This window comes from Sebastes umbrosus, chromosome 3, assembly GCF_015220745.1.
Source record: "Sebastes umbrosus isolate fSebUmb1 chromosome 3, fSebUmb1.pri, whole genome shotgun sequence".
NCBI classification, from domain to species: Eukaryota; Metazoa; Chordata; class Actinopteri; order Perciformes; family Sebastidae; genus Sebastes; species Sebastes umbrosus.
The window spans coordinates 21,162,192-21,187,282 of record NC_051271.1 but is presented as its reverse complement, the minus strand read 5'-3'; the positions used below and the strand labels follow the sequence as shown (position 1 = coordinate 21,187,282).

General features: G+C 41.2%; 1 protein-coding gene across 3 annotated transcripts in view; it reads left to right on the top strand.

Moving 5' to 3' along the window:
* tll1 (tolloid-like 1) overlaps positions 1–25,091 on the top strand; it is a 60,686-nt gene that overhangs the window by 23,257 nt on the left and 12,338 nt on the right. Inside the window, exons 3-19 of one of the 3 annotated variants that reach the window (XM_037765345.1) lie at positions 1,816–1,938; positions 2,147–2,227; positions 3,572–3,745; positions 3,846–3,963; positions 6,201–6,379; positions 7,501–7,606; positions 10,007–10,131; positions 11,511–11,626; positions 11,818–11,920; positions 13,329–13,445; positions 14,193–14,338; positions 15,171–15,366; positions 15,481–15,606; positions 17,146–17,306; positions 17,394–17,574; positions 19,298–19,414; positions 24,365–24,490. In XM_037765345.1, the coding sequence (XP_037621273.1) occupies positions 1,816–1,938; positions 2,147–2,227; positions 3,572–3,745; positions 3,846–3,963; positions 6,201–6,379; positions 7,501–7,606; positions 10,007–10,131; positions 11,511–11,626; positions 11,818–11,920; positions 13,329–13,445; positions 14,193–14,338; positions 15,171–15,366; positions 15,481–15,606; positions 17,146–17,306; positions 17,394–17,574; positions 19,298–19,414; positions 24,365–24,490 (2,295 nt within the window). The remainder of the gene's footprint in view (positions 1–1,815; positions 1,939–2,146; positions 2,228–3,571; positions 3,746–3,845; positions 3,964–6,200; positions 6,380–7,500; positions 7,607–10,006; positions 10,132–11,510; positions 11,627–11,817; positions 11,921–13,328; positions 13,446–14,192; positions 14,339–15,170; positions 15,367–15,480; positions 15,607–17,145; positions 17,307–17,393; positions 17,575–19,297; positions 19,415–24,364; positions 24,491–25,091) is intronic. The other 2 variants (XM_037765343.1, XM_037765344.1) reach the window with 2 other exon arrangements.

Below are 25,091 nucleotides of genomic sequence, written 5' to 3'. Positions count from 1 at the left end.
TTTTAACAGTGTGCACTAGTCACACTGAAGCTTTAACCAGATTGTATGGACAGAGGGAGGATGTGAGGATGAGGAGGAGAGGCTGGAGTGGTCCAAGCAGACAGGGAGGAAGAGAGAGAGAGTAGTGGAGGGGACAGTGGTGGGAGTGTCATTTGCCTGATACCAGACCACTGTAAGACCACCGGCAGCTGATGACTGTGGATGTGTGATGGAGAGGAAGGGAAAGGAAGCTGTAATAAGCTCTCTGGGCACAAGTTTATAGGTATTAGAATGTAATATCGGGTGTGTAATTGGAGTGAGTGAAACTATGATGACTCTGTCTTGTGGTATGTATGACAGTGTTGCTGTAATCAAGAGAATCAATAACCAGAGGATTCAATTCAGTGAGATGACTTCACTTCTACAGATAAAGAAAACATCTGAGCTACATTCTGGCGCGTGTTTGTGACAGCTACTGTACCGTAGCATACTGCCCACATTATATTTACCCAAACAATGGCTCTGAGAGCTCTGCATTCCAGGTCCGAGTGGGTCGAACTGTTTGTACTTGAACTGAACTTAAGTACAAATAAATCCAGGCCTGAACAGCCTTGAAGAACAAAACAAAACAAAACAGGGCATCACTCTGAAAAAGACAATGTGATTTGTTGGCCATTCAGTAGCTCATTTGGGGCACCTTAGCCATAGTAATGAGGGAGGAGCAAGTGCTACTCTTTCACTTTACCCACTCTTAGTTCTTTGTAAACCTTTAATTCCTGGTTCACACAAGTATTTTATTAAGAATTATCAAACCACACACCATGAACAGAACAAAACAGACACATTTCCAGTGGTCTGTCTTATGTTGCAGCACAAGACATGCAAACAATGTGTATAAAAGGAAATATAGGTTGTGAACATTACTGGGGATGGCTGGTAATGCTTGCTCACTTACTCCATGCCACAGAAATGTAATAATGGCAACGTTTAGATCCTACTTGGATCTTTGTCAGGTTGAATGAATGGCCTGTCACTGGCTTTTGTGGCATAGAGTAAAGGCCTTTACACACCGACTGCGTCAATATATTTTTTCGAACTGTTATTTGTGTCATGAGTACTTTCACACAGAACAAGAATATTACGCGGCGAAAAAGCAATATATTTTCTTTCGGAACGAGATTGAACTGTGAATAAAGGCATCAACCAATCACGCTGTGCGTAACGGGTTGACTTACGCCTATATTTATGAAATAACAACACAGAGACTCAGTAGTCCAAACCAAGACGGGAAACTTTATTACTCCTTTCAACCTTGACAAATGTAGCGCAGACCAGATCCACTCCTTCTGTTCTTAAAAGCCCTAGATATATAATATTCGTCATTTATTCGTCACGCCCCCAGTGTGTAAAGGCCTTAAATGTGCAGGGGTTACCTTTTTCTTCACTGACGCTGTTTTCTGATAGCCTTGCACCTACGTGATGTGCGTATCCTTCACTCTGGACAAATGCCACACACCTCACACACCTCATCCACAACAATCAAGGCAACGTGGCTGCCTCCCACCCAGAGAGCAGCGCTCTTGAATAAACAGTCGGTAACAATATCAGACTTTTGTTGGTTCTTGTTTGATCCGTTAAAAATGTACATTTGAGATAACACAGACCTGAGACAGAGGAAAAGGTTGAAAAGCACTAACCTTGTTCCAGTGACACACAAATAATTAATTTTGCTTTTAATAATAACAAACATGTCCTTTCTGGTGATGATGATGATAATATGTTAATGATTCTGCTGTTGATTGTGATTATAACCGACGTTTTTCTCTCAACTTCCAGCTGCATTCTGGGGCGACATCGCTTTAGACGAGGAGGACTTGCGCATGTTCCAGATCGACAGGACGATAGACCTCACACAGCACACACACATGCACACACACTCCCGGCAGGGGCACACGTCTGGTGAGTGGACTCAACATCTAACTCTCACAAAGTAATCATCATGTAACGCTCTCTCTCATGTTTCCTCTGAATCTCTCTCTCTCATTGCCCATCGGCTGCAGAGTAAAGCAGCTTCAATAGGAAGGAAGTAGACAGCAGCCACCTGATACTGTATCAGCATTTATTGTGCATTGTTTGTGTTTTGATTCTTGGCTCTTGTGTGTGTCAGGTGGCCTGGAGGAACATGACGTTTCTAAGAAGAGAGGATCTTTATATCTACTGCTTGAGAGAATACGCAGGTTCGGCTTCGGTAAGGACCCTAAACCTACATACACACACTCATTTCTGCTACCACAGACCATGTTTAAATGACCGTACTGGTGGTTTTTCATGTTTTAGCTAATAAATTACGAATGCCATACATCACTGGTTTACATTTATTTCCATACAGTATGAAAACCAACTTTTCTGCAGGAACTTGAAGCTTTGACTAGACCTCTAAAACCAAGCTGTCTGAGCAGCTTTGAATGCACTACCAAGAAGATTTTTTTACTCTAACCGTGCAAACGTTGACAAACAAGGTGATGAAATGTTCACTGTGATAGACGCAAGCTGCAACCTCTGGTTCTGAGAAGTGAAGCCAATGCAGAAGTGCCTTAAACTTGGATTCTTTCTAATAGCCAGCAGGGGGCGACTCCTCTGGTTGCAAAAAGAAGTCAGATTGTATAGAAGATGACGTGACCGATTTTAAAATCGCTTCTCTTGGCTCAAGGAAATGTTTACAAATGGATGAATCCATGGATCAAAAATTCATAATAGAAAGAGTCATTATTGACCTTGTTTGCAGTTCGACGTGTCCTGTCAACAGTTTTACAGACGCCTCTTTTACAATGGTGGTGTATGATGTATGGTGGTGGAAAATGCTTTTTGGACAGCAGGAGGATGAGTGGCCACTGGAAAAAAAATTGGAGTGGTGGCAACGTATCCAGGTCTTATTATACATCCATGATATTTGCAAATCACTATTTGCCAATAATAAACCCTCCCAGACTCAATCTGTCCCTTCCTGCGCAAAGCCACTATAATGTGAATGCAGCTTAAATAATGCAAACCACTGGTCCTTTTAGGCTTCATTCAATGATGAATGTCCATTTCACTGTTTTGACTCTCAGCTCTAAAGCACAGTCAGACCCTGATGAAGGCTACAGGCTGTAATGCAGTTTCATAATGAAACTGTTTTCAATACTCCAAGTGTTGCTGGACCTTTGACAGTTCAAGACTTTGCTTTCCTTCTTTATGCTCTTTGCAGTGGGCTGAGTTTGTTCCCCGACTCTGCTGAAGCATTATCAGATCCAGAACTACAGAATGTTTGAGTTATCTTTATTAGCACAACTCAACTCATTCAGTAAACATTAGAAAAATTCTTCATATTAAATGTTTAATAAAACGGTATACAGCCAGAGCTATATCTGTCTGAGTGTTATTACCCTTTGATCTGAGAACAAACTCTGAAAGGTCACATATAATAAGATCTAATAATCTCAGAGCACATTTATGAACTGATATCTTTAATAATAGACCAGCAATTTATTCTATTTGAACATATAACAAGAACTTAAACCTGACTGTTGTTTCTCTCTCCTTGCTCGGTTAGACTATCTCCCCAAAAACTCCAGCAAGGGAGCTGCCAATCCCAAGAGCCAAACTGGGAAAGGTGGGAAGACTGGGAACGTTGTGAAGAGCCGTTTTCCTCGAGCGGCCACATCCCGAGCTGAGAGGATATGGCCTGGAGGAGTTATTCCCTACGTCATAGGAGGAAACTTCACTGGTAAGCAACTCTACTGGACGGCTGCCCGTACGACTCAACAGTAAAATACACATCGACGTGTGATTGTGTAAAAGTAGGATGTGAAATGTGTGTGTTTCAGGTAGTCAGAGGGCCATGTTTAAGCAGGCCATGCGTCACTGGGAGAAACAGACGTGCGTAACTTTCATTGAGAAGACAGATGAGGAAAGCTACATCGTGTTCACCTACAGACCCTGCGGGTGAGTTTGGTGAATCTCTTTGTGTGTGTGTGTGTGTGTATGAGTGTGTACCTAGAGTTCAGTAGTGACCTTGTCACAGCGAGAGACGATACGGTCACTCAACAATGGCTCCACTTTCCTTCCTGTCCTGCTGCTGTTTCCCCATCCCACCAATCACGCCGCTCACTCTAAGTTTTTGTATGTTTGTGCAGTTTTTTTGTTCATACGCTGCAGAAGCGCATTGTTCTGTCGAGTGGCAGCACGGTGGGGTCATAGTGTGTTTGTACAGTGGTGGCACTTCACTTACTGGTTGTAAGTTGTCTTACGTTTGGGTTTATCTCTCCAAGCTGTTGCGTGATGATGGTTGAAAGAGTACAACATGTAGGATATTGAAATGATAAGCTGATAAATTGATTAGTTGACCAGCAGCAAATGAACCAACAGCAATTATGATAACTGATTAATTAGAATAATTTATCAAGCAAAAACAAACATGCACTGGTTCCAGCTTATTAAATATGAGTAGGGCTGCAACTAACGATGTTTTCATTGACGGGCGATTATTTTCTCTATTAATCGATTAGTTGTTTGGTCTATAAAATGTCAAAAATGGTGAAAATTGTCAATCAGTAACGTCCGAAAATGTCTTGTTTTGTCCACAACTCAAAGATATTCAGTTTACTGTCATAGAGGAGTGAAGAAACCAGAACATATTCACATTTAAGAAGCTGGAATCAGAGAATTTGTACTGTTTTTCTTAAAAAATTACTCAAACCGATTAATCGATTACCAAAATAGTTGGCGATTAATTTAATAGATTACTAATTGATTAATCAGTTAATCGTTGCAGCTCTAAATATGAGGATTTGCTGCATTTGTATATCTTATATTACTATGAATTCAAAACTTTACATTTTTAACCATTGGTTGTACAGTAAGTCATGTCATGTGTTATGGTTGTATAATTTTGTATCAAATGTCTTTTTGCATTCAGCAGCATCCAGACATATTTGATATCTTTAGAAACCTTGAAATATAAGTTAACAGGGCTGGAATCAAACCTCTGTACTGTTTTGGTATTTTGGCATCAATATGGAAACTCAAGTATTGTATTGTATCGCTACTAGTTTGATACTCAGAGCTAAATTTTAATATCTTTTGTGGACTGAATAATAATAGTAAGACTAGTCTACACAGTTTCTTTGCTCTCAAAATAATATTTGATGCCTGATGAAGATCTTGAACAATCAAAATGTTGCACTGTTACAGTGATTAATAATGTTTTGTCAGAACTAGGCTACCCTCTCTTTTGTGTGATTCTTTGTGGAGAAACTCAGTTTTACAGATCTGTCGATTAAATCAATTAATCTATTAGTCAACAAAATTATATTGAGTGTTAGTCGACTAAGAATTTCTTTGGTCGAGGACAAAAAGTATGCAGATTCTACTGTGTTTTCATTTATATTTCTTATTTGGTCCAGCACCTGTTGAATTCTTTCTTTGAATGTGCACACTCAACAATTATAGTTACACAACAAAACACGAGTTCCCTTTCAAAAATATATCTGATTTTTAAATGCAAATGCCATTTAGATGAGTGAAAGATCTGCGTGTTAACAGATGATGCCAGTTGTCCCGTGCTCTGTGATTGGCTGGCTGCATCAGACATTAGACACTTTAATCTGATGTATGAACACCCTGCAGGGTGGATGTGTGACAGAGACAGACAGATAGAGAGAAATGCAGAAAAAATAAGTAATTCTTTATAATAGAAGAAGCACAGTGCATTTGGTGCACCTGTTGTGGGTGAAGTGCTGATACTAGAGCTGCAAATGCTAAAAGAAAAGACTCTATCTACTCCAGTGACTCCTGATCCTCACCCTGCAATCAGCTCGCTGGATAACTTTAATCAGATTTGTTAGCCTGGCACGGACGTCTTGGCTAACCAGAAAAAATGTGTGTGTGTGTTGTGAGCAGCGATATGTGTTGTGAGTTCTCACGGCTTATTCACATTGGGTTACGAAACTGCTGCGTTATCAGAGTGTTGTATGTAAATAAATCGCTTTCTCTTTGGTGGACGTAGTACGGGGCAGGAAATCCTGAAAAGACTGTGTGTGTGTGTGTGTGTTTGTGTGTGTGTGTGTGTGTGTGTGTGTGTGTTCATACAGCACTGCTGATGCTTTTTTTCCACTGCCAAATGTGTAGTAAGTATCATCCGCCTATCTCCCTGCTATCAACTTCCTACTAATCCTTATTAGGTGTTGTTCCTATGTGGGTCGTCGTGGCAACGGGCCCCAGGCTATCTCCATAGGCAAGAACTGCGACAAGTTTGGCATCGTGGTGCACGAATTGGGCCACGTCATTGGCTTCTGGCACGAGCACACGCGGCCCGACCGTGACGATCACGTGACCATCATCCGCGACAACATCCAACCAGGTGAGACTCAGTACCCACGATGCACCTGGGTCTCCTGTTAGAATCATTCAGGGTAACTGGAGACAAGTGAGGACGTTTATGAACGTGCGTATGTGTGTGTGTTTTTAAATTCACACTGGTGTCCGACCCTGTGTGAGTGTGAATGAGGCTTTTAATGACTGTGAAGTCACCTCGAGCCCCAGACGGTGTCTCTTCCTCCCACACACTCCTCTGCACCACAACGCAGTCTGACAGGTGTTAAATCAAATGACACAGCAGTGAATCAGACCTGACACAAGTTTTTATTTAGAAAGAGCTCTCCACTATGCTGCTGACTTCTAACATTTACATAAATGCCGTTATTTTTTCATACTTAATCATTTAAATTATGCTTTTTTGTGTTCAGTGTTGGGTAAAGCGGTGGTTCCCAGGGTCCGGGCCCCTCTTAGGGGGGCGCCAAATATCACGGGGGTACACCAGGTGTAGTCAAAATTAGATTTGCTCATGTAAAACTAAAATCATAATAACACACTTACTGGATAATTTATACAATAGTCTGCATATAAAACTATTTTAAAAGATATATTTCTTTGCTACTTAGTAGCAAAATCTAACGAAACATTCTGCCTCAATCGATATTTGTTGGCGTTTAGCCTTTCAACAACAACATTTTCACTGCGGTCAAAAACCTATATGCTCTCCTGCTTGACACACACAAAGCGAGGCCCCCACATGTATTAACGGGGCCATAAATTACATTTATTTAACCACAATAGGAACAAATCTGTGTCGGCTCTTACACTAATAAAGTAAATTAATGAAGTCGTTACAAAAAAAAAGATTGTATTATGTATCTGCATTCACTTGGCGAATCCGACAAGAACCTGACGAGTAATATTCATTAAAGAAAGTTGATTTGATAAGGAAAAAACTCAGTAAATACACCTTTGTTCGTGGATTTGTAATTTTTTTTGAGTGATGACATCCAGAGGGAGGAGGGGCTCAGATTGGGAACCACTGGTGTAAAGGATATACAGTATTTGTGTTTGTGTTTATGTTTTCACATCAAACTAAAACCTTCTAACGCTGCTGTCCTTGTCTTTATGTGTGTGTATTTGTATGTGCGTATGTGTGGTTCCCAGGCCAGGAGTATAACTTCCTCAAGATGGAGCCCGGGGAGGTCAACTCTCTCGGGGAGCCATATGATTTTGATAGCATCATGCACTACGCCAGGAACACCTTCTCACGGTAACCAGCGGCACAATCTCATCTCTTGACTTGTGTTGAATTTACAAAACAGATTTTTCTCAAGTTTAGTCTGCTCTGTAATGTTGTGAAACCGTGACCTTGATGGTATTTATGATTCTCTATGTTGATGTTGTTTTACTTGCCTCATAGTATTGCCTCATAGTGTTGAGGCAAGTAAAGGCTCAGTGCAACATGTTAAAAATGAATATAGAAAGACTGCGACGGTTCCTTTTCCTTGGCACATAGTGAATTACAACCTACAAACATTTTTAACATTAACTATATTTATCATCATCATTGCTGAGATAAAACGTGTAACAAACAAAAGATATTTTAGCCAGAGATAGTAGTGAAGGGGACGTAGTTTGCTACGTTTGTTGACACATGTCATGTGTCTTTCTTGGGGTTCGACAAAATACAAAGAAAAATAATGTGTAATTATTTATAACCACACAATATAGTATTTGTACTCTAACTGGAATACAGGAAATACTACAGATGCTAAACGTATGTTCGAGTCAGGCAGCTGTTATTAAGTTGTAGCAACGTTTCCCAATCTGTTTGGCTTGTGACTCGTTAAAACAAACCAATATCTTCTTGTGACCCCATGTCAAGAGTTGATTATGTGTTCTGGCTCCGACCAGTTCAAATTAAAAGTGTTTTTTTTTTTGCAGTTAAAGCGGCTATAACTGATATTTTTATAATAGTAATGTGAAAACAATGTGAAAAGGTCTCTTGTAGTGATGAACCTACAGAGAATTACCGCCTGGATCTGCAGCTCCTCTCGGCTTTACAGACTTTTATAGAGAGTTTCAGCTCATTGTTTAGCTGTTCGGCCACAACTTTACTGTTCTGGTTCACTGTCATTGCTCTCATAGCGTATTTGACCACAGCAGGCCGCTGATTTCAGTAAAAAAAAAGCTCTAAAAACCCACTGTACACTACCGGCTCAGCACCAAACAGCAGACAGACACAGTTAGAGACATTTAGCAGCTAAAGAGACAGATATTTCCCTTCAAATGAATGATAATGTTGCTCCATATCTGCTGGATGTGTAAATAAGAAACTGTTTTCTAAAAAGTGCACCATATCAAATTAAAAAAACATATTCAAAAAATCAGTTATTGTAGAATTATCCAGTAATTCACAAAAAAATCTAAATAAACACATTTTGTGCCACAAAAAGCCACTGAGTTAGGGCGTTTTCACAAGCCAACATTTAGTCAGTTTGAATAGTTGTTGCGGTTCGTTTGGGCAGTTGTGAACGCAGTAATCGTACTCTGCAAACCAAAACAACCGGTCCGAGACTGCTTGTCCCGATGGTCTCGGAACGTTTCCAAGCGAACCAATTCAAGTCAAGTCAATTTTATTTATATAGCTAAATCGCAAATCACAAATTTGCCCCAGGGTGCTTAACAATCTGTACAGGATACGACACCCTCTTTCCTTTACAGTACGACCCTCTCATTGGATGAGGAAAGACTTAACCAGAGTGCAGGCTACCTGTGCAGGCATTTCTTGAGATGGACAAATGTAAATGACAGGTTAACATGAGTGGGAGAAGACTGACCTGGACTTCTGCAGAAGTCTGATGTTTGCTTTACATCTGGTCTGAAGAGAAGATTCAGAATATGCCAAATAAAGTCCGTAAAAATAGTGACGTTTATAAAGTCATTGGAGATCAACTGGAGGAGAAGGGATCCACGCGCACAGTCGATCAGTGCCAAGTCAATGTGAAAAACAGCAATAATGTCAAAGTCCGTTATTCCCTGCATAAAAGTGGCAGCTCTCGAGACGAAAAAGATAAATTCTCTCCTTTGTACACACCCTTCAACAAATAATTGTTTTATTTGTTCTGTTTTAATTTGTTCACCGTGAAACTGAACCAGACTAAATAGAAAACAAACCAAAAATATAAATTTCACTCTGATTCAGAGTAGCCATATGGATTATGGCTTGTGAAAGCACCCTTAGAGTATCTGAGTTCTAATGAGAAAGGTGACTTTTGTGGACATCTAAGACATCTATAACACACTTAATTAGGGGCAAATTAAAAATAATCACTTAGCAGCGCAGTAAAGCTAATGAAAGCTTTTCAGCATCATGAAACCTCTTCCCGTGTTTTCTCCACCATCTGAAATCAGCCAGTTATTTGACAGTGAGAGCAGTCTAGGGCTCACTTTACATGTGAGGATGCTTTTTAATCTCTGCAATACCTACTCTCATAACCCCTCCTATTCCCCTCTCACACATTAGAAGAAAACACAAAAACACTGCAACATTGGTGGGGCGATCTGTTATGTGATTATGAAGATACATGTACGTGTGTTGAAATCTTTTATTTGTTTTCATTGACATCAGAGCATGAGGTGTGTTAAATGTCTCTTTTCCTTCCTGAAGAGGGATGTTCCTCGACACCATCCTTCCATCCAGAGATGAAAACGGGGTTCGGCCTGCTATCGGCCAGCGGACCAGACTCAGTAAAGGAGACATTGCACAGGCAAGGAAGCTGTATAGATGTCCAGGTACTGATATATTTACTATGACACCACAGTGTGTATGTAATATGTGTGCGTATGATCATTCTAGCCAGGAAACAAAACACGACCTCTGTTTATCTGCTCGTATCTTGGGCGTAAAAACGTGCCCGCCCCACCATTTCTCCAAGGCACAGACGTGAAGTTGAGTAATTTGTTTTTCCAATGTGACGCTTCCCTCTCTGTTTTTTGGTCTCACACACATCACACACACGCACTTCCCATCAGTTATTGCGTACATCCGTGCTGTTCGGGGCGTCCCTCTGGTCCTAGTTCTTAACGTGATCTGGATCTGCTCTCAAGCCGAGCGTGTGCGGTAATGTCGCAATGGTTTACGATCGCAAATGCCGGCATCCCTTTTTGGCCCACACACACTCACATCCCCAGGACAGGTTCACGCTGTAGGTCATGATGATGTACCGTATCTGAGACAAACAGATGTCACCCTTCTGGTTTATTAAATTCACCAAAGTCTCTGTGTCAAAGTGTGTGTCTGGCTAATTTTGTTCTGTTAAAATCCAATTTATCTGAGAATATGCATTTATTTTATTCGTTAATATTAATAACTCCACATATATATTACAGGATATGTTGTCCTACTAAATCAATTTTGATACTGGAGCGAGAACAAGCTGCGTGTCCCAGCTGGAAACAGATATAACTTCAACCTTATATGGTCATATTTGAGTGATACCATATTCACTGACAGATGAACAGAGCCCCAGGGCATTGTGGGGGAAAACAGCATGCATGATGGGATAGGAGGGGCACATTTGGCTAACCTCCTTTTGAGAGGGAGCGACGGCGTTAAACTCAGAATGAAGAGAGCAATATTGTCTGAGATATTTCCATGAATTTCCATCCAGCTGTAATAGTTTTCTTCATTGTGATGGATTTAAAGTCTGTCAGTCTTGTTCACTTACAGTAAATGACTGCTTAATTCTGTTAAATAGTGACGTGGCTTAATGACTGCGGTCGGACCTCACATGTATACTGATACACATAGGAATACAAGCATACTGCAGTCTCCAACATACCGAACTAAAACACGCCAAAGACAACATGATGTTTGTTTGGAGGGTAATTTTAATTCCTTTACTGCTTTCCGATTCATAAATACACGTCTAACAGCTTCCAAATGGACGGATCAGATATTACAGAATGAGGTTGTTGTTTTGACAAAATCGTCTGTAGTATATTTATTTTGGTAAATTGGCAGTAAAAGATTGAGAATAATAATAAATGTGAGAGCCATGTGTTCTTTAGTAATGTACCAATCATATCGGTACACAGCTGAAAGGATTACGCATAACAGCGGGACTCACCACAGAAATGTAACTCCATCTGTTTGCGTTTCTGTGTTGCAGCGTGCGGCGAAACGCTCCAAGAGTCAACGGGCAACTTCTCGTCTCCTGGTTACCCCAACGGGTACCCTTCGTACACACACTGTGTCTGGAGAATATCTGTTACACCTGGAGAAAAGGTGCACACACAGACACACACACACACATATGCAGTACCAATAAGAGACTGCTGACAGAGTGACTGTATATTGATTATATCCTAACACTACAGGTATCTCCCTCTTTCTCTTGTCCTCCTCTCCTCATCTTGTCTCTGAGGTGCAAACATTGGTATGAAACACATTATAAATATTTATTTTTGCTCCTCCAGATTGTTCTTAACTTCACCACCATGGATCTGTATAAAAGCAGTCTGTGTTGGTACGACTACATCGAGGTTCGGGATGGATACTGGAGGAAAGCTCCGCTGCTCGGTAAGATCAAGGGACAGTCAGCCAGAGGGGCACCGGTTACCCTCTAATAAACTGGCTTTTCTTGTTTGCTTGTTCCTTCATTAGCTTTTTAATTCTGCTAAAATCAAACACTGAAATCACCTCAGATGATTAAGACTGTAAGGTTTGTTCTGATTGACAATAGCAATATATAAAAAATGTATGTATGTGTTATGTTTTTCTTTTTTCATCTTTTCTTTTAATTTAGAAAAGGTAATATTGCAGTGTACAAAAGCTTTTCAATATTTTAACATAAAACCCTTATCCATTTTTTTTATATATAAATGTACATACAGGTATTTAAAAGTCCTCAGGAAAACTTTCATGTATACCCTTGCTTATAGGTTCAACCCATCTACACATAATACACATCTATATTCACCTGCATACCCACATGTTTACAGCCTACATACCTATGTGTACTTCTACTACAATTCGTCCGCAATTTTTGTGTTTAACTTTCTTACATATGCCTATCCCACTCTCTATATAAACATAACTATATAGTAGAGCTGTCAAAGTTATAAACTGAAGTAGTTATAAAGTTGGTTACAACTTTACGAGTATGTATAACGAGTCTCCCCTTTACAGACATGCCCACTTTATGATAATCACATGCAGTTTGGGGCAAGTCATAGTCAAGTCAGCACACTGACACACTGACAGCTGTTGTTGCCTGTTGGGCTGCAGTTTGCCATGTTATGATTTGAGCATATTGTTTATGCTAAATGCAGTACCTGTGAGGGTTTCTGGACAATATTTGTTATTGTTTTGTGTTGTTAATTGATTTCCAATAAAAAATATTTACATACATTTCCATAAAGAAAACATATTTGCCCACTCCCATGTTGATAAGAGTATTAAATACTTGACAAATCTCCCTTTAAGGTACATTTTGAACAGATAAAAAATGTGCATTGACTTTGCGACTGACAGCCCATCCAATGTAGGTGGTGCTGGATTTAGCCACTTGCCACCAAAAGGGTCTGTGGCAGCTTTGTATCCCTCCTCTGTTTCAAAAACAAAACATGGCCCAGATAAAGAGTCTCCAAGTTCTGGGGCATTTCAGTCTTGGATATCGTGCTTAATGTTTTGTGAATGCCATTCCAATAATAACTCAGTGTGGGACAGTCCCAAAATATATGGAAATGATTTGCCTCCATTGAGCCACATTGTCTCCAACACATCAAATTCATATGTTTGTATTTGTCCTGGTGTGGGGTCTTAAAATATCTTATAATATTTTTCCAGCAATGTTCTCTCCAATCCATGTAGTTAGTTCATCATGTTTTCCACATCACCTTTCATAGGCTGTATCTCATCAACAATCATTGGACAACACAAATTATGATTCTTACAGGGTTTGTTTTTATGTGTGTGTTTTTAACAGGCAGGTTTTGTGGAGATAAAGTTCCCGACGTCTTGATCTCCACTGACAGCAGGATGTGGATTGAGTTCCGCAGCAGCAGCAACTGGGTGGGAAAAGGCTTCGCTGCCATTTATGAAGGTAACTGTACATGATGTAATAAGTAGGGATGCACGATATACTGTATATCGGGCCCGATAAGTAATAATACAAAATTGCTTTCATTGACTTAACAAGTGCCGCATCTACACACGCCGATACAGTAGGTGGCCGTATGCACGTTTAAAGTTTTCAATCAGGCAATAAACACAGAGAAGAAGAAGTCAGTGTGGACGTTTTTCACAGTTTCAGAGGAAGACAACACAATTGCAATTTGTAATACAAGTTTTTTTTATGTACTTTTCTAGAAAAAATAAATGAATATTTGAAGAGTCAGAACTGGTCTTTGTTTTTGTTGTGATGTCAGTTAGATTTGGTTATGTCAGAGCTATGGAATATTAATTTATCCATCTTTGTCCACTACATCCGAGCCTTTCTTACCCTCAGATGTGCATAAACTACAGGTTATGAACTTCTTTTTAAAATTAAAAAAATGTGAAGTTATTGTTTCTGATATCTTATCAGTATCGGCCATGAGAAGCAGGTAATTATCCATTATCGGTAACGACTGAAAATAATCCATATCGTGCATCCCTAGAAATAAGGGCTGCTTTTAAATTTGATGAATGACTGTGACTTTTATTTTCTTGCATAATTCATAGTCTACATACACTTGTGCTTTCAGGTGTTGTTGGTCAGTGCAGTTAATGCTAATCTTTCCTATCTCTCTCTCTCGCTGTGTCTGTCTGTCTCTCTGTCTCGCCGTGTCTGTCTGTCTCTCCTGTGCAGCGATCTGTGGAGGGGAAATCACCAAAGACTCAGGACAGATTCAGTCTCCCAACTATCCTGATGACTACAGACCCTCCAAAGAGTGTGTGTGGAGGATCACTGTGTCTGAGGGATACAACGTCGGGCTCAGCTTCCAGGCCTTCGAGGTGAGTGTGTGTATGTGTGTGTGCTCATGTTTGTGTGTGTGTTTCTCTCTCTTCTGCCCCCACTGTGTGAGTGTGTGTGTGTGTGTGTTTGTGTGTGTGCTCAGGAATGTCTGGGTCAAATTTCACGCTCGTATAGCTGCTAGGAAGTTAATAATGTTAGTGATGCATGTGTGTGTGTGTGTGTGTGTGTGTGTGTGTGTGTGTGTGTGTGTGCGTGCGTGTGTGTGTGTGTGTGTGTGTGAGTGAGAGAGAGTGTACAGGGACACAGAGTAGTTGAGGATTAGTTTTGTGCTGTAAAAATGTCAGTACGCTCAGTGACTCAATCTGTCCTCCCAACCTCACTTCACTCTAGAACGGTCAAAGTTCACCATTACAGGAGCGAAGATCAACCTCATTTAAAAACGATCCAGACACTTCTCTTGCCTTAAATATTGGGTCAGTGATCTTGAGAAATTAACAAGAGTACACTAGATTTTAAAAAGAAGCACTAGCTCCAAAAGTCCCTAAATCTAGAGAGAAAGTCGCTAACACTGGCAGTCCATCCCTTCAGGCCTCCCTCCAAAGCCACTCCCCCAAAATTATCGATTTAGATTAATCGATTAGTTGTTTGGTCTATAAAATGTCAGAAAATGGTGAAAAACATTGATAGGTGTTTCCCAAAGTCCAAGATGACGTCCTCTCATGTCTCGTTTTGTCCACAACTCAAAGATATTCAGTTTACTGCTGAGATATTTGATGGCGACAGAATGGATGTTGATATTTACAGTGGTGTCGTGAATCTCACTCCTCACTCTGTGTGTGTTTGTGTGAACCTGCATGAATGTTTTTGTAGATCGAGAGGCACGACAGCTGTGCTTACGACTACTTGGAGGTCCGAGACGGCCCCCTGGAGACGAGCCCTCTGATTGGTCGATTCTGTGGCTACGACAAACCTGAGGATGTGCGCTCCACCTCACACACACTGTGGATGAAGTTTGTCTCAGACGGGACGGTTAACAAGGCCGGCTTTGCTGCTAACTTTTTCAAAGGTGTGTGTGTGTGTGTGTGTGTGTCAGTCGATTGTGTTTTCTCACCTGGCTTTCTATCCAAAGCATTCTTCATGTGTGTGAAAATAAATGTGCGCTGACGTGTGTGTTTTCCAGAGGAGGATGAGTGTGCCAAGCCAGACAATGGTGGATGTGAACAGAGGTGTGTAAACACTCTCGGCAGCTTCAAGTGTGCCTGTGACCCGGGGTACGAACTGGCTCCTGACAAGAAGAGCTGTGAAGGTAACTGTGTGTGTGTGTGTGTGTTTGTGTGTATGTAATGCTGAATTCATGTTTGTATGCGCATTCCTTTGCATGCCGCTGTGTGTTTCTGTAGGATATGAGTCTAACTCATCAGAAAAAAAACATCCGAACGGCCTCCATCAACAGGAAAAAACATCCTTCTGACACAAAGCCACATGCTGCTGCTGCTTCAATGCCACAAATGATGTGAAGGTTCTTTAATCCCACGAAATAGATTAACTACCCGTAATGACGCACATACTGAAACAACTAAACGAACCACTTCTGAGGCTGACAGAGAAAAAGCTATGCTGTTGAAATATCCAAACTGTGGTTTTACTGTATTTCTTTAAAAAGCAGTAGTTACTTTGGTATCCCCAGTGATTTAATGTATGGCAAAAATATTTAAAAAATATAGAAAACATCTGTAGTCTGTATTAAGGCTGTTTATTGGAAAGAATCTAGTGATACGTATAATGATATAGGGGTTACGATTCAATATATTGAGATATATTGCGATTTTTTAAATCTAATTTTAGGAAAACTGTCATAGTATAAAGTATACATACACCACCATATGCATAAAATCTGAGTTCTGCATTCAGAACAGTGGGATCTGCATTTGCATTTATCACAGTCCCTGTAACTTTCAGCATCATAACACTACTTTGAGAGGCCACATCTCTTTACAAATGAAATAAAATATTGACCCGCTCCCTATGTAGATATAAAGGCTCATTCTAAGGTAACGAAAACGCAACGATTCTTATTTTCAGGTGATTATACACTAAAGAAAACATACTTATTAATATTATATTCCATTTCATCCAATAGATCCCCCTAATTGTTACACACTGTTCCTTTAAAAAGGAGAAATTGTTGGAGAGATGCTCGGCTGAACAAGGTCAAGTACAGCAATAACAAATATGGTCAGGAGAAATATCGGGGCATAGAGAGGAATTGAGTTGTGGTGTAAGGAGAATTTTCTATTTCCTCTTGAAATAAACAAACATCAGTAGTAATGGTTTTTCCATGAATATTTCACTTTTTCTTTGAGCTGAATCTAGTTGCTATATGACAAATATCCCCAGTGGCATCATCAGTAGAAGCAGAGTCTGCATCCTTAACCGCATCATATCAGAAAAAAACCCTCCTGTGACTAAAATAAATGCAGTGTACAACTGTGTTGTTCAAAAATGTGGCAGTAAAATAATCCTTATTGCACAAAACCAACCACTCAAACTCAAAATGATAGCTCTGTTTCTTTACATGTTGGGGGAGTTGTGGATTTGACTGAATCCAGTTGCTGCAGCCTGGAACGCAAAGCTGGCATTGAGCAGAGTCATCCTGTCTGCTAATGTGGTTTGGCACGGTCGGGGGAATCCCACTCCCACCACGATGTAAAATAAAACAGCTCAGAAACTCCTTCTTTGCTTCTATACAGTTCTGTCCTTGTGGCTTGTTAAACATGTAAACACATATATAATTTCCTAGGCATGTGTGTGTGTCTGAATTGTTTGTGTTTGTGTGTGTTTCCAGCGGCATGCGGCGGCCTCCTCTCTAAGTTGAATGGGACCATCAGCACTCCCGGTTGGCCTAAAGAGTACCCACCCAACAAGAACTGTGTGTGGCAGGTGGTCGCGCCCACTCAGTACCGCATCTCCATGCAGTTTGAGGCCTTCGAGCTGGAGGGAAATGAGGTGAGTGTTTGTGTGTTAATAATAGGAAGGTGCTAATCATAGTAGCCACGTTGTGGATGCTATCACAAGCACTATTTGTGTGTTTAGGTGTGTAAATACGACTACGTGGAGGTACGCAGCGGCCTCTCATCCGATTCTAAGCTGCATGGTAAATACTGCGGCACCGAGGTCCCTGAGGTCATCACCTCTCAGTATAACAACATGAGGATTGAGTTTAAGTCTGACAACACCGTCTCCAAGAAAGGCTTCAAGGCTCACTTCTTCTCAGGTAAGACACGTGTGTTACAGCTGTGTGTGTGTGTGTGTGTGTCAGAGGTGGGCAGAGCAGTGTGTTTTGTTTAGAACATACAGATGAAGTTAATTATGCTGCAGGAGCAGTTTGAGAAGTTTCTAGTGTGGATATTTTGACACCTGCAGACTATTTCCATCCTCTAACAACACTGATATTGGATGAACCTTTAACTCCTCCAAAATTGTTTTTGAATGTCAACTGCCAACTTTTTGTTTTAATTGATTCTATTGTGTTCATTAATTATATCTGCAATATCCATTCATAGTGACTACTATGTGGTTAAATGGTTGAGTTTAGACAACAATCCAAATTCCCCTCCTTTGGCAGTAGGGCTTTGCACGCCGCCGTGTAGGGTAAGGTGTCCCTTTTCTGTTGGGGGTCGAGGGGTAGTAGTCATCTAGGCCTCCAGATTTTGTGAACTAACGCATGCAACATGCAACATGCAACATGCAACATGGCTACTGGTGCGGAGAAAGCAAGCCCCCAGGAAGTGCACCAAACTTTGAAGTTTTCATTGTGGCCAAACGGTGGATTTACAACTTCGGTGTCCGTCACGTGATGCCATTGATCCCAAATATACTTTTTCCCCATAGACTTACATTGGGAACGAGACGTCTGTAACTCAGCGGATCATTTTTTTTTAGGCAAATCGACTTGAATAGCCCTTATTTAAATCATTAGGTCCTTAAAGTTGTAAAATGCACTAATAGCTGAATCCAGAGTTATTTCCCTTCCTCCGTTCATGTGACCACTGAACCACTGAGCAACTCTCATAAGAATGAACAGAAGCCCGCCTCTGGCGCTGGATCCAGTTCTCTTTATACATCCACGGGAGAAATAGGCCCATAAATATGTATGTCGTCGCAAATAATTATGCAAAAATGTTAAAGTATCTTAGTTTATTGTAGATGCAAAGGGATATGTAACTGGATGTTTGTACAGTAACAAGCATTGCAGAAAAATCGTTACTCACAATATCAATCGAGCTTTGTGTAAACAACTATTTGTGAGTAACGTTACAGTTATTTCCATGTCCCGTGTATAAAGCATGGAAAATAATCCAGCAGCAAATTTACTGCATTTCCCCACTCATCTGATATACTGTAAGTGCAGGGCAGACATTTCTATGGGCTAGCAATAATTTATAATTTAATCGGCTACTGATGACTTAATGAGTGGCGTCCCATTTCATAGGTAAAGATTTCAGACCCTACCCCATGTGGCTCCGTTCTGAAGGGCCACTATCCAGTCGAGGGCACTCCAAAACTAGGGGTAGGGAATTGGGATTGGAAGGTTAGGGAACGATCATTTCTATGGTTAGATATCAAAAACAGTTAAAGCCAACTGCTGGTGGAAGATGTAACGTAAACCCGGGTCATTACCCGCCCATTTAACAACACCCCCATTACCTCCATTCCTTTACTTTTGACTGTGCTACATAAACGTCACACTCATTCCTGCATTTGCATAGAGTGCATCTTTTTCATTCCAGATCTGCCCACCTCCACTGTGTGTTCATATGTATGTGTCTGCTTGCATGGTTTTAGTATTTTTGTAATTATCCATATGTTATGTGTGCACACACCCCTCTGTTCTCCTGCCTGTCTACATGTGCTGTGTCTGTCTGTCATGCTGAGTCTCCTGAGCCTCCACCGGCCTCCTGCACACATCACCCTGCGCTCTGCCCTCTCTCCCTCAGACAGCCTGGCTCTGTGTCGTATGATTGTGTTTGAGTCATGCCAGGACATAAAGCGCGGCCGCTCTCCCACCCGTGGCCATGTCAACAACAAGCTGGCAACCTCATCAAAGGTCAGAGGTAACATGACCTCACAATCGGAAACTCTGATTGGCTCTGGTCTCCCGTGCGATGAGGGAATGGATGGATCCCGTTTTAATGGCGTGGATTGGTGTTTGATCCATTCTCCTCCAGAGGGAAACATGTGCTTCGTCCCAATTCCATGCAACATACTAATACAGTACCACTGATAGTATTAGTACAATACAATACAGAGGAGAGCTACAAACGCAAAAAAAACGTCTGTCACAGAGTGACTGAGTAATGAAGTTACAGGATTGGTCGGCCGAGTGTTGGAGTTTCCTCATTGGCCGTTTCAAAATGAAAAGGTGGGAACAGTCCTTTGTTTACATTTTCAGGGGGGCTGTCAGCGGTTCCACTCACCAGTGTGAGTGATCGCCTCGCTTCCCAGCTTTGGACACAGTCGCGCAGGACGCCCCTGATTTGCATAAAGTAGCCTTGACCTCAACTTTATGCAAATGAGGAGCGGCCAACGTGACGCCCAGTCTCTTTAACCGCACTGCCAGGGTACCAGAATGCATTGCAGGGCTGCTTACTTAGACAAGGAATGGAAAGCGTGGAATGGACGGAGGCAGTGGACACTTACCATTAGTGGATTTAACATTATAGACATGACCACTAGCCACAAATTCACAGACTATTTATTGTTTGATGATGTGTTCCAGAAATGTCACAATTTTCCACTATTTATTTAAATTTGAAATTAAATTAAGATTAATTTAATTTGAATTTGCTGGAGCTGTGAGAAGATCCTTATTTTCTGTTGTACATTGCGTCATGGGACAAAAGTGTCATCAGCACCACACTCAAAAATCAAGTGAACATAATAAATGTGTATGTTATTGCTTGTTTCTTTCCTCCAAGCCTGAACACACTACATACTAGAAAGAGTTGGTACGTAGTATGGAATTGGGACACCGCTATGACTCCCCAGTAAAAACACAACAAATATCTCCTACTCGCCGTTTCAGGGATGAATTTGTTGGATGTTAACATTAGATAATAACAATTTTAGGAAGTTGTCCTGAAAAATATTTCTCTTTTGTTACGTTAACTAAAAGGGAAATGGCGAATGATCGAAAAGGCAACTTCAACGGCCTTTTCCTCCTCCGTCAGAGGAAGTAAAGCCGTCAACTGGATGAGCTCGTCTAAATGAAACTACCTGCAGAACACCTGGAAGTTAAAGCACTCAGTGGAGCGTTTCACAGGGAAATTACTTACTCAGATACAGATAATGTCTCTTCTATTGTCAGAAGCTTTTGGTTGGCAGAGATCCAGCAGCTGTAGGGAGGTCCCTTCGGCCTCCCACACACTACTAATCCATGTGAGTGTGCACGTGTGTGCGCGCATGTGTGTGTGTATGTGGACATTGTGTGCTTGACCTGAAGAAAGCTACAATGAACACTGTGCAGCATCAACCGTAAAGCTTCTTAGCCTGTGTTAGGGTGAGACTGTGCCCACAATAGCACCGTAATACCACATCAGACACAGACAAACACACACACACACACACACGCACACGCACACACACACGCACACACACAAACACACAGGGAGAGGAGGATTTAGTAGTTTCATTAAAAGCAGATCTAGTTTGATTCACCAGCTCTTGGGTTGAGGTGAGACTCGGCGTCTGTGTCTAATCTCACATCTCTTTATAGGAATCTGTCTCTCACTCACAGTCACAAACACACTGTGCTCTGTCTCCTGTCCTCATGCTCTGTCTCCTGTCCTCATGCTCTGTCTTCCTGTGCGGTCATCTGTAATTCCCCACCTCTCTGTTTCTGTCTCTGACTCCATCACTGTTGTCAACGTGGCAGCACCACACAGAGCGAGTCTTCGCCGCTCCTTCCGCCTCCGCCCTGTGATCCTCCAGTGTTCAGCTTCACTAAAAAGCTCTTTGTCATCACCCAGCCACGCCGAGGAGAAGCCGTGTGGTTAGAAGAAGCCACATATTAAAGGAGGAGTGAGAGAAAATAAGCGAGAAGCGAGAAAACACCCCAGTTGTGTTCTTTCAGTTTTTGTTTTCAGGCTGCAGATATTCAAACCTTTTAACCTCTTAACAAGCAGCGGCATGCCAGTCATTATAAACTCATGCTGTGCAGCCAAACATTGTTCAAGTTTACAGACATCTTTATTCCACGTTTTTGTGGAAAACTAAATCTCCAAAAATGCCAAATATGTCAGGCAGAACTTGGGGGAATGTGTGTAAAACGTTTGACAAGACATGTGGAAATGGTGCAGCCAATTAAAAGTCTTAAGGTTTGAATATTATATTATAATATTATTTGAATATTATATTTTCACCTACTGTAAACATCATAGCTTCAATGAAGAGGTATGGACAACCTGATCCAGAATATGTATGATACTGTTAGACAGTGTGGAATAGGATTTTAACAACCTTAAAGCTACTTGAGGTGAAACAAAGGGGAACATTGTTTGTTAAAGGAATAGTTCGATTTTGGGAAATACGCCTATTTGCTTTCTTCCCAAGAATTAGATAAGAAGATCAATACCTCTGACTTTTCTATGGTAAATATGAACATACAAATCACGGAGAAGTAAGTCTCCTCCAGTATCTTTCCAAATTTATGTCACAAACGTGATGACAGAAACTCTCGTCACATTTTTACAGTTTCTCTTCAGTCGGCTGAGTGAACACATCAGACTGATTTAGCGGTGGTGGTCTGGCCCGAGGAGAGAACAGCTGTTATGGTCAGAGGCGTTTCAGAGTCAAGACCTGAGTTTGACCACAGATCAACCAGAACCATGAACCCCAAGAGCAGCACAAAGACTTTAGTTTTACAGGCCAACAGACACACTAACTAGCTTAACCCTTTGTAGTTGTCTGTTGTTGCATTAACTTCTGTTAATGCTTTCTTTCTTACACTTTCCTTTCCTCTAACCTTACTTTTGGAAATCTTTAGATGTTAATATTTCAAAACAATTGTGTTGCAGACAATATTTAAGGGTGTGATGGCTCTACTTGATCATGTCCAAAGAATGCTCCTAAAACCTGAATAATATTGGCGTATCACACATTTCTTAATCGGAAAATGCTCCATTCGGAATAAGGCCTAATTCAGAATATCCAAACTGAATATGCTGTTTACATGCCCCATAACAAATTCAGAATATTGTCGTATACTGAATAACAGTGGAATATTAGTGTGCATGTAAACATAGTCATTGAAAACAGTAGCAGATTTACCACTCGAAATTCTTAGTAATTCTTGAAACAATGATTCCCTGATTTCATATAGAGGTAAACAAAAACAGGCTTTCAAGCCAGCAACTGCTCATTTTGTTGGTTGAAATCACAGCTAAATAATCACAAGAACCCTGTAAAGGATCTTAAATACGTATTTGATGACTACGTGCACTACGATGCTAAAAGATTGAGGCTAAAACTACATGTCCCGGACAAAAAATCACAAACTATGTAGAAGACATGGAAATAGAGGTGCAGCATTGTTCTTATGAGATTTATTCATGCTTTGTTGTTCCTTGTAAATGTATATATCACGTTTACAAGAGAAAAGGCTTTAGGGATTTGGATTAACCAATGAGTTTGGCAAAGGTAACGCTATCTGATGTAATGGAGTGTAAACTTCCCCCAATCCAATAAAGTGCAGGACAGAGCTGCTAACACTGATATACAGTAGTAGTATCCAGCACCAGCTTTCACACAGTGGTTGTGTCAGTCCTGAACAGGGCTTTCCTACAATCGTAACCCCATGCACAAAATAATGTAGATAGCTAATGAAATGGAAGTAACACCTGGTTATTGCTGTATGTAGTGAGCTAGTTAGGCGGGCATTGCTAACATTTGCAGCTTTCTTTAGAGCAGAAAAACACACAGTTTTACACATTCATTACACACTTGCTCTTATGCTTTTGGTTCAGGAAATGCAAAAAGAAAAGAAAGTGGAGAAATTCAAAGCTTGACATTCCTGCCGTGCCAGCCCGTTCTCATTCCCAGGGCATCAAATACCAATGCTTTGTCACACAAGGCACCCTTTAGCGCCTATACGAGACACACCGGGCTTTCCATTGACTACAATGTAAACCCATACGCAGCAACAGTAAACACACAGGGAAAGTGTCCCGGGAGCATTGTGATGTAGTTTAATGAGCGAAAGAGACACAGCGGGTGTGCGGGAGGGGAGTTGGATGGGTCCAACAAACACAAGGCTTTCATCCAGGAGACCGCTGTTCGTGTCCCGTGTGCGTTATGTTTCACTTTCACCTTACAATCAGCTGTTCGTTCGTGTCCCGTGTTCACAACGTCAAGTCCCGTTTTCACTGTACAAACGTAGTAATTTTAAGCCCAACCGTGTTGTTTTTTCCTCAACTTAACTGAGCTGTTTTGTTGCCTAAACCTAAGCAAGTGTTTTTTGTTTAATTCACAACATTAAGCACGTGTTTACTGCGACCGAAAAGTGACGCCGAGGGTTCTGACAAAGCGTCAGTATGTGACGAGTTGGGATGAGAACGTGTTGGCTGTGTTTTGGGGAGGGGGGGTTAGCGAACTGTCTATTGATCATTTCTCTTGGCTCTAACTCTTTGACAGGTGAATAATGAACAGTATCTTGCAGTCTTACTGTTGTTGACGGTGATCATGTTTGCCTAACATGATTTCTGGATATTTATGTTCATGTTTCTCTTTATTTGTCACCTTCTCTTATTTGTACTGTACCTATTTTTTACCTTCCTAATTTGATTTGATTTCCATCTTATGGCCCTCTCCTTATATAACTGTTTGTTTCTCCACCTCTGCCTTTTCCCTGCTTCTTATCATCTCTTATTTTTTTTCAAAAACTCTCCTCCCCTTCCTTAAGGTCTCATCTTTCCACTCCTCTCCCCTGCTTGAACTCTTGCTTCCCTCCACCCCGCCTTTCTTGCTGTTTCCACATGAGTGATGTGTTGCATGTGTATCTCTCACAGACAAAGATGAGTGCAGCAAGGACAACGGCGGCTGCCAGCACGAGTGCATCAACACAGTGGGCTCTTACGTTTGTCAGTGTCGCCATGGCTTTGTACTGCATGAGAACAAACATGACTGTAAGGAAGGTGGGTTTCACGTCCATTCACATCAGCACACACACCGGCACAAAAGCCTCGGAGTGCACATGCACGTGCAGCCACATTCACACAAGCATGTGCTCTTTCACAAGAACAGCCATCGTCCATCATACAGTCCGTACTTTGTTTATCCACATCAGAGTCCACATGACAACAGACTGGTCCTTTCCATCTGAGGGTAGTATTTTCTGTACATACTTACATTTCCACACTTGGTGGCTGCAAGCAGAGCTGTAGACTTGAGGCTTAGGATGTGGGCATGTGTCACATTAAGTTACAAAGGTGAAGAATAGAGACATGACTTTGACTTGAGGGCTGTGAGACTTGACTGACTAGAAACTTGAAAACATTCAAGTTTTGCAAGTTTTGCTGTATGCATTAAAATGACTTGCTGTCGGCTATTAAAGGTCCAGTGTGTAACATCTGGCGACATCTAGTAGTGAGGTTGCAGATTGCAACCTCTCCCGTGTATTAAGCGTGTAGGAGAACTACTGTGACGTGAAAATGTAATTGGCCCTATCTAGAGCCAGTTGTTGTAAGAGTAGCATATCATTCAAAGAATAGCAGAGCCAGTGTGTAGAGTGTGTGT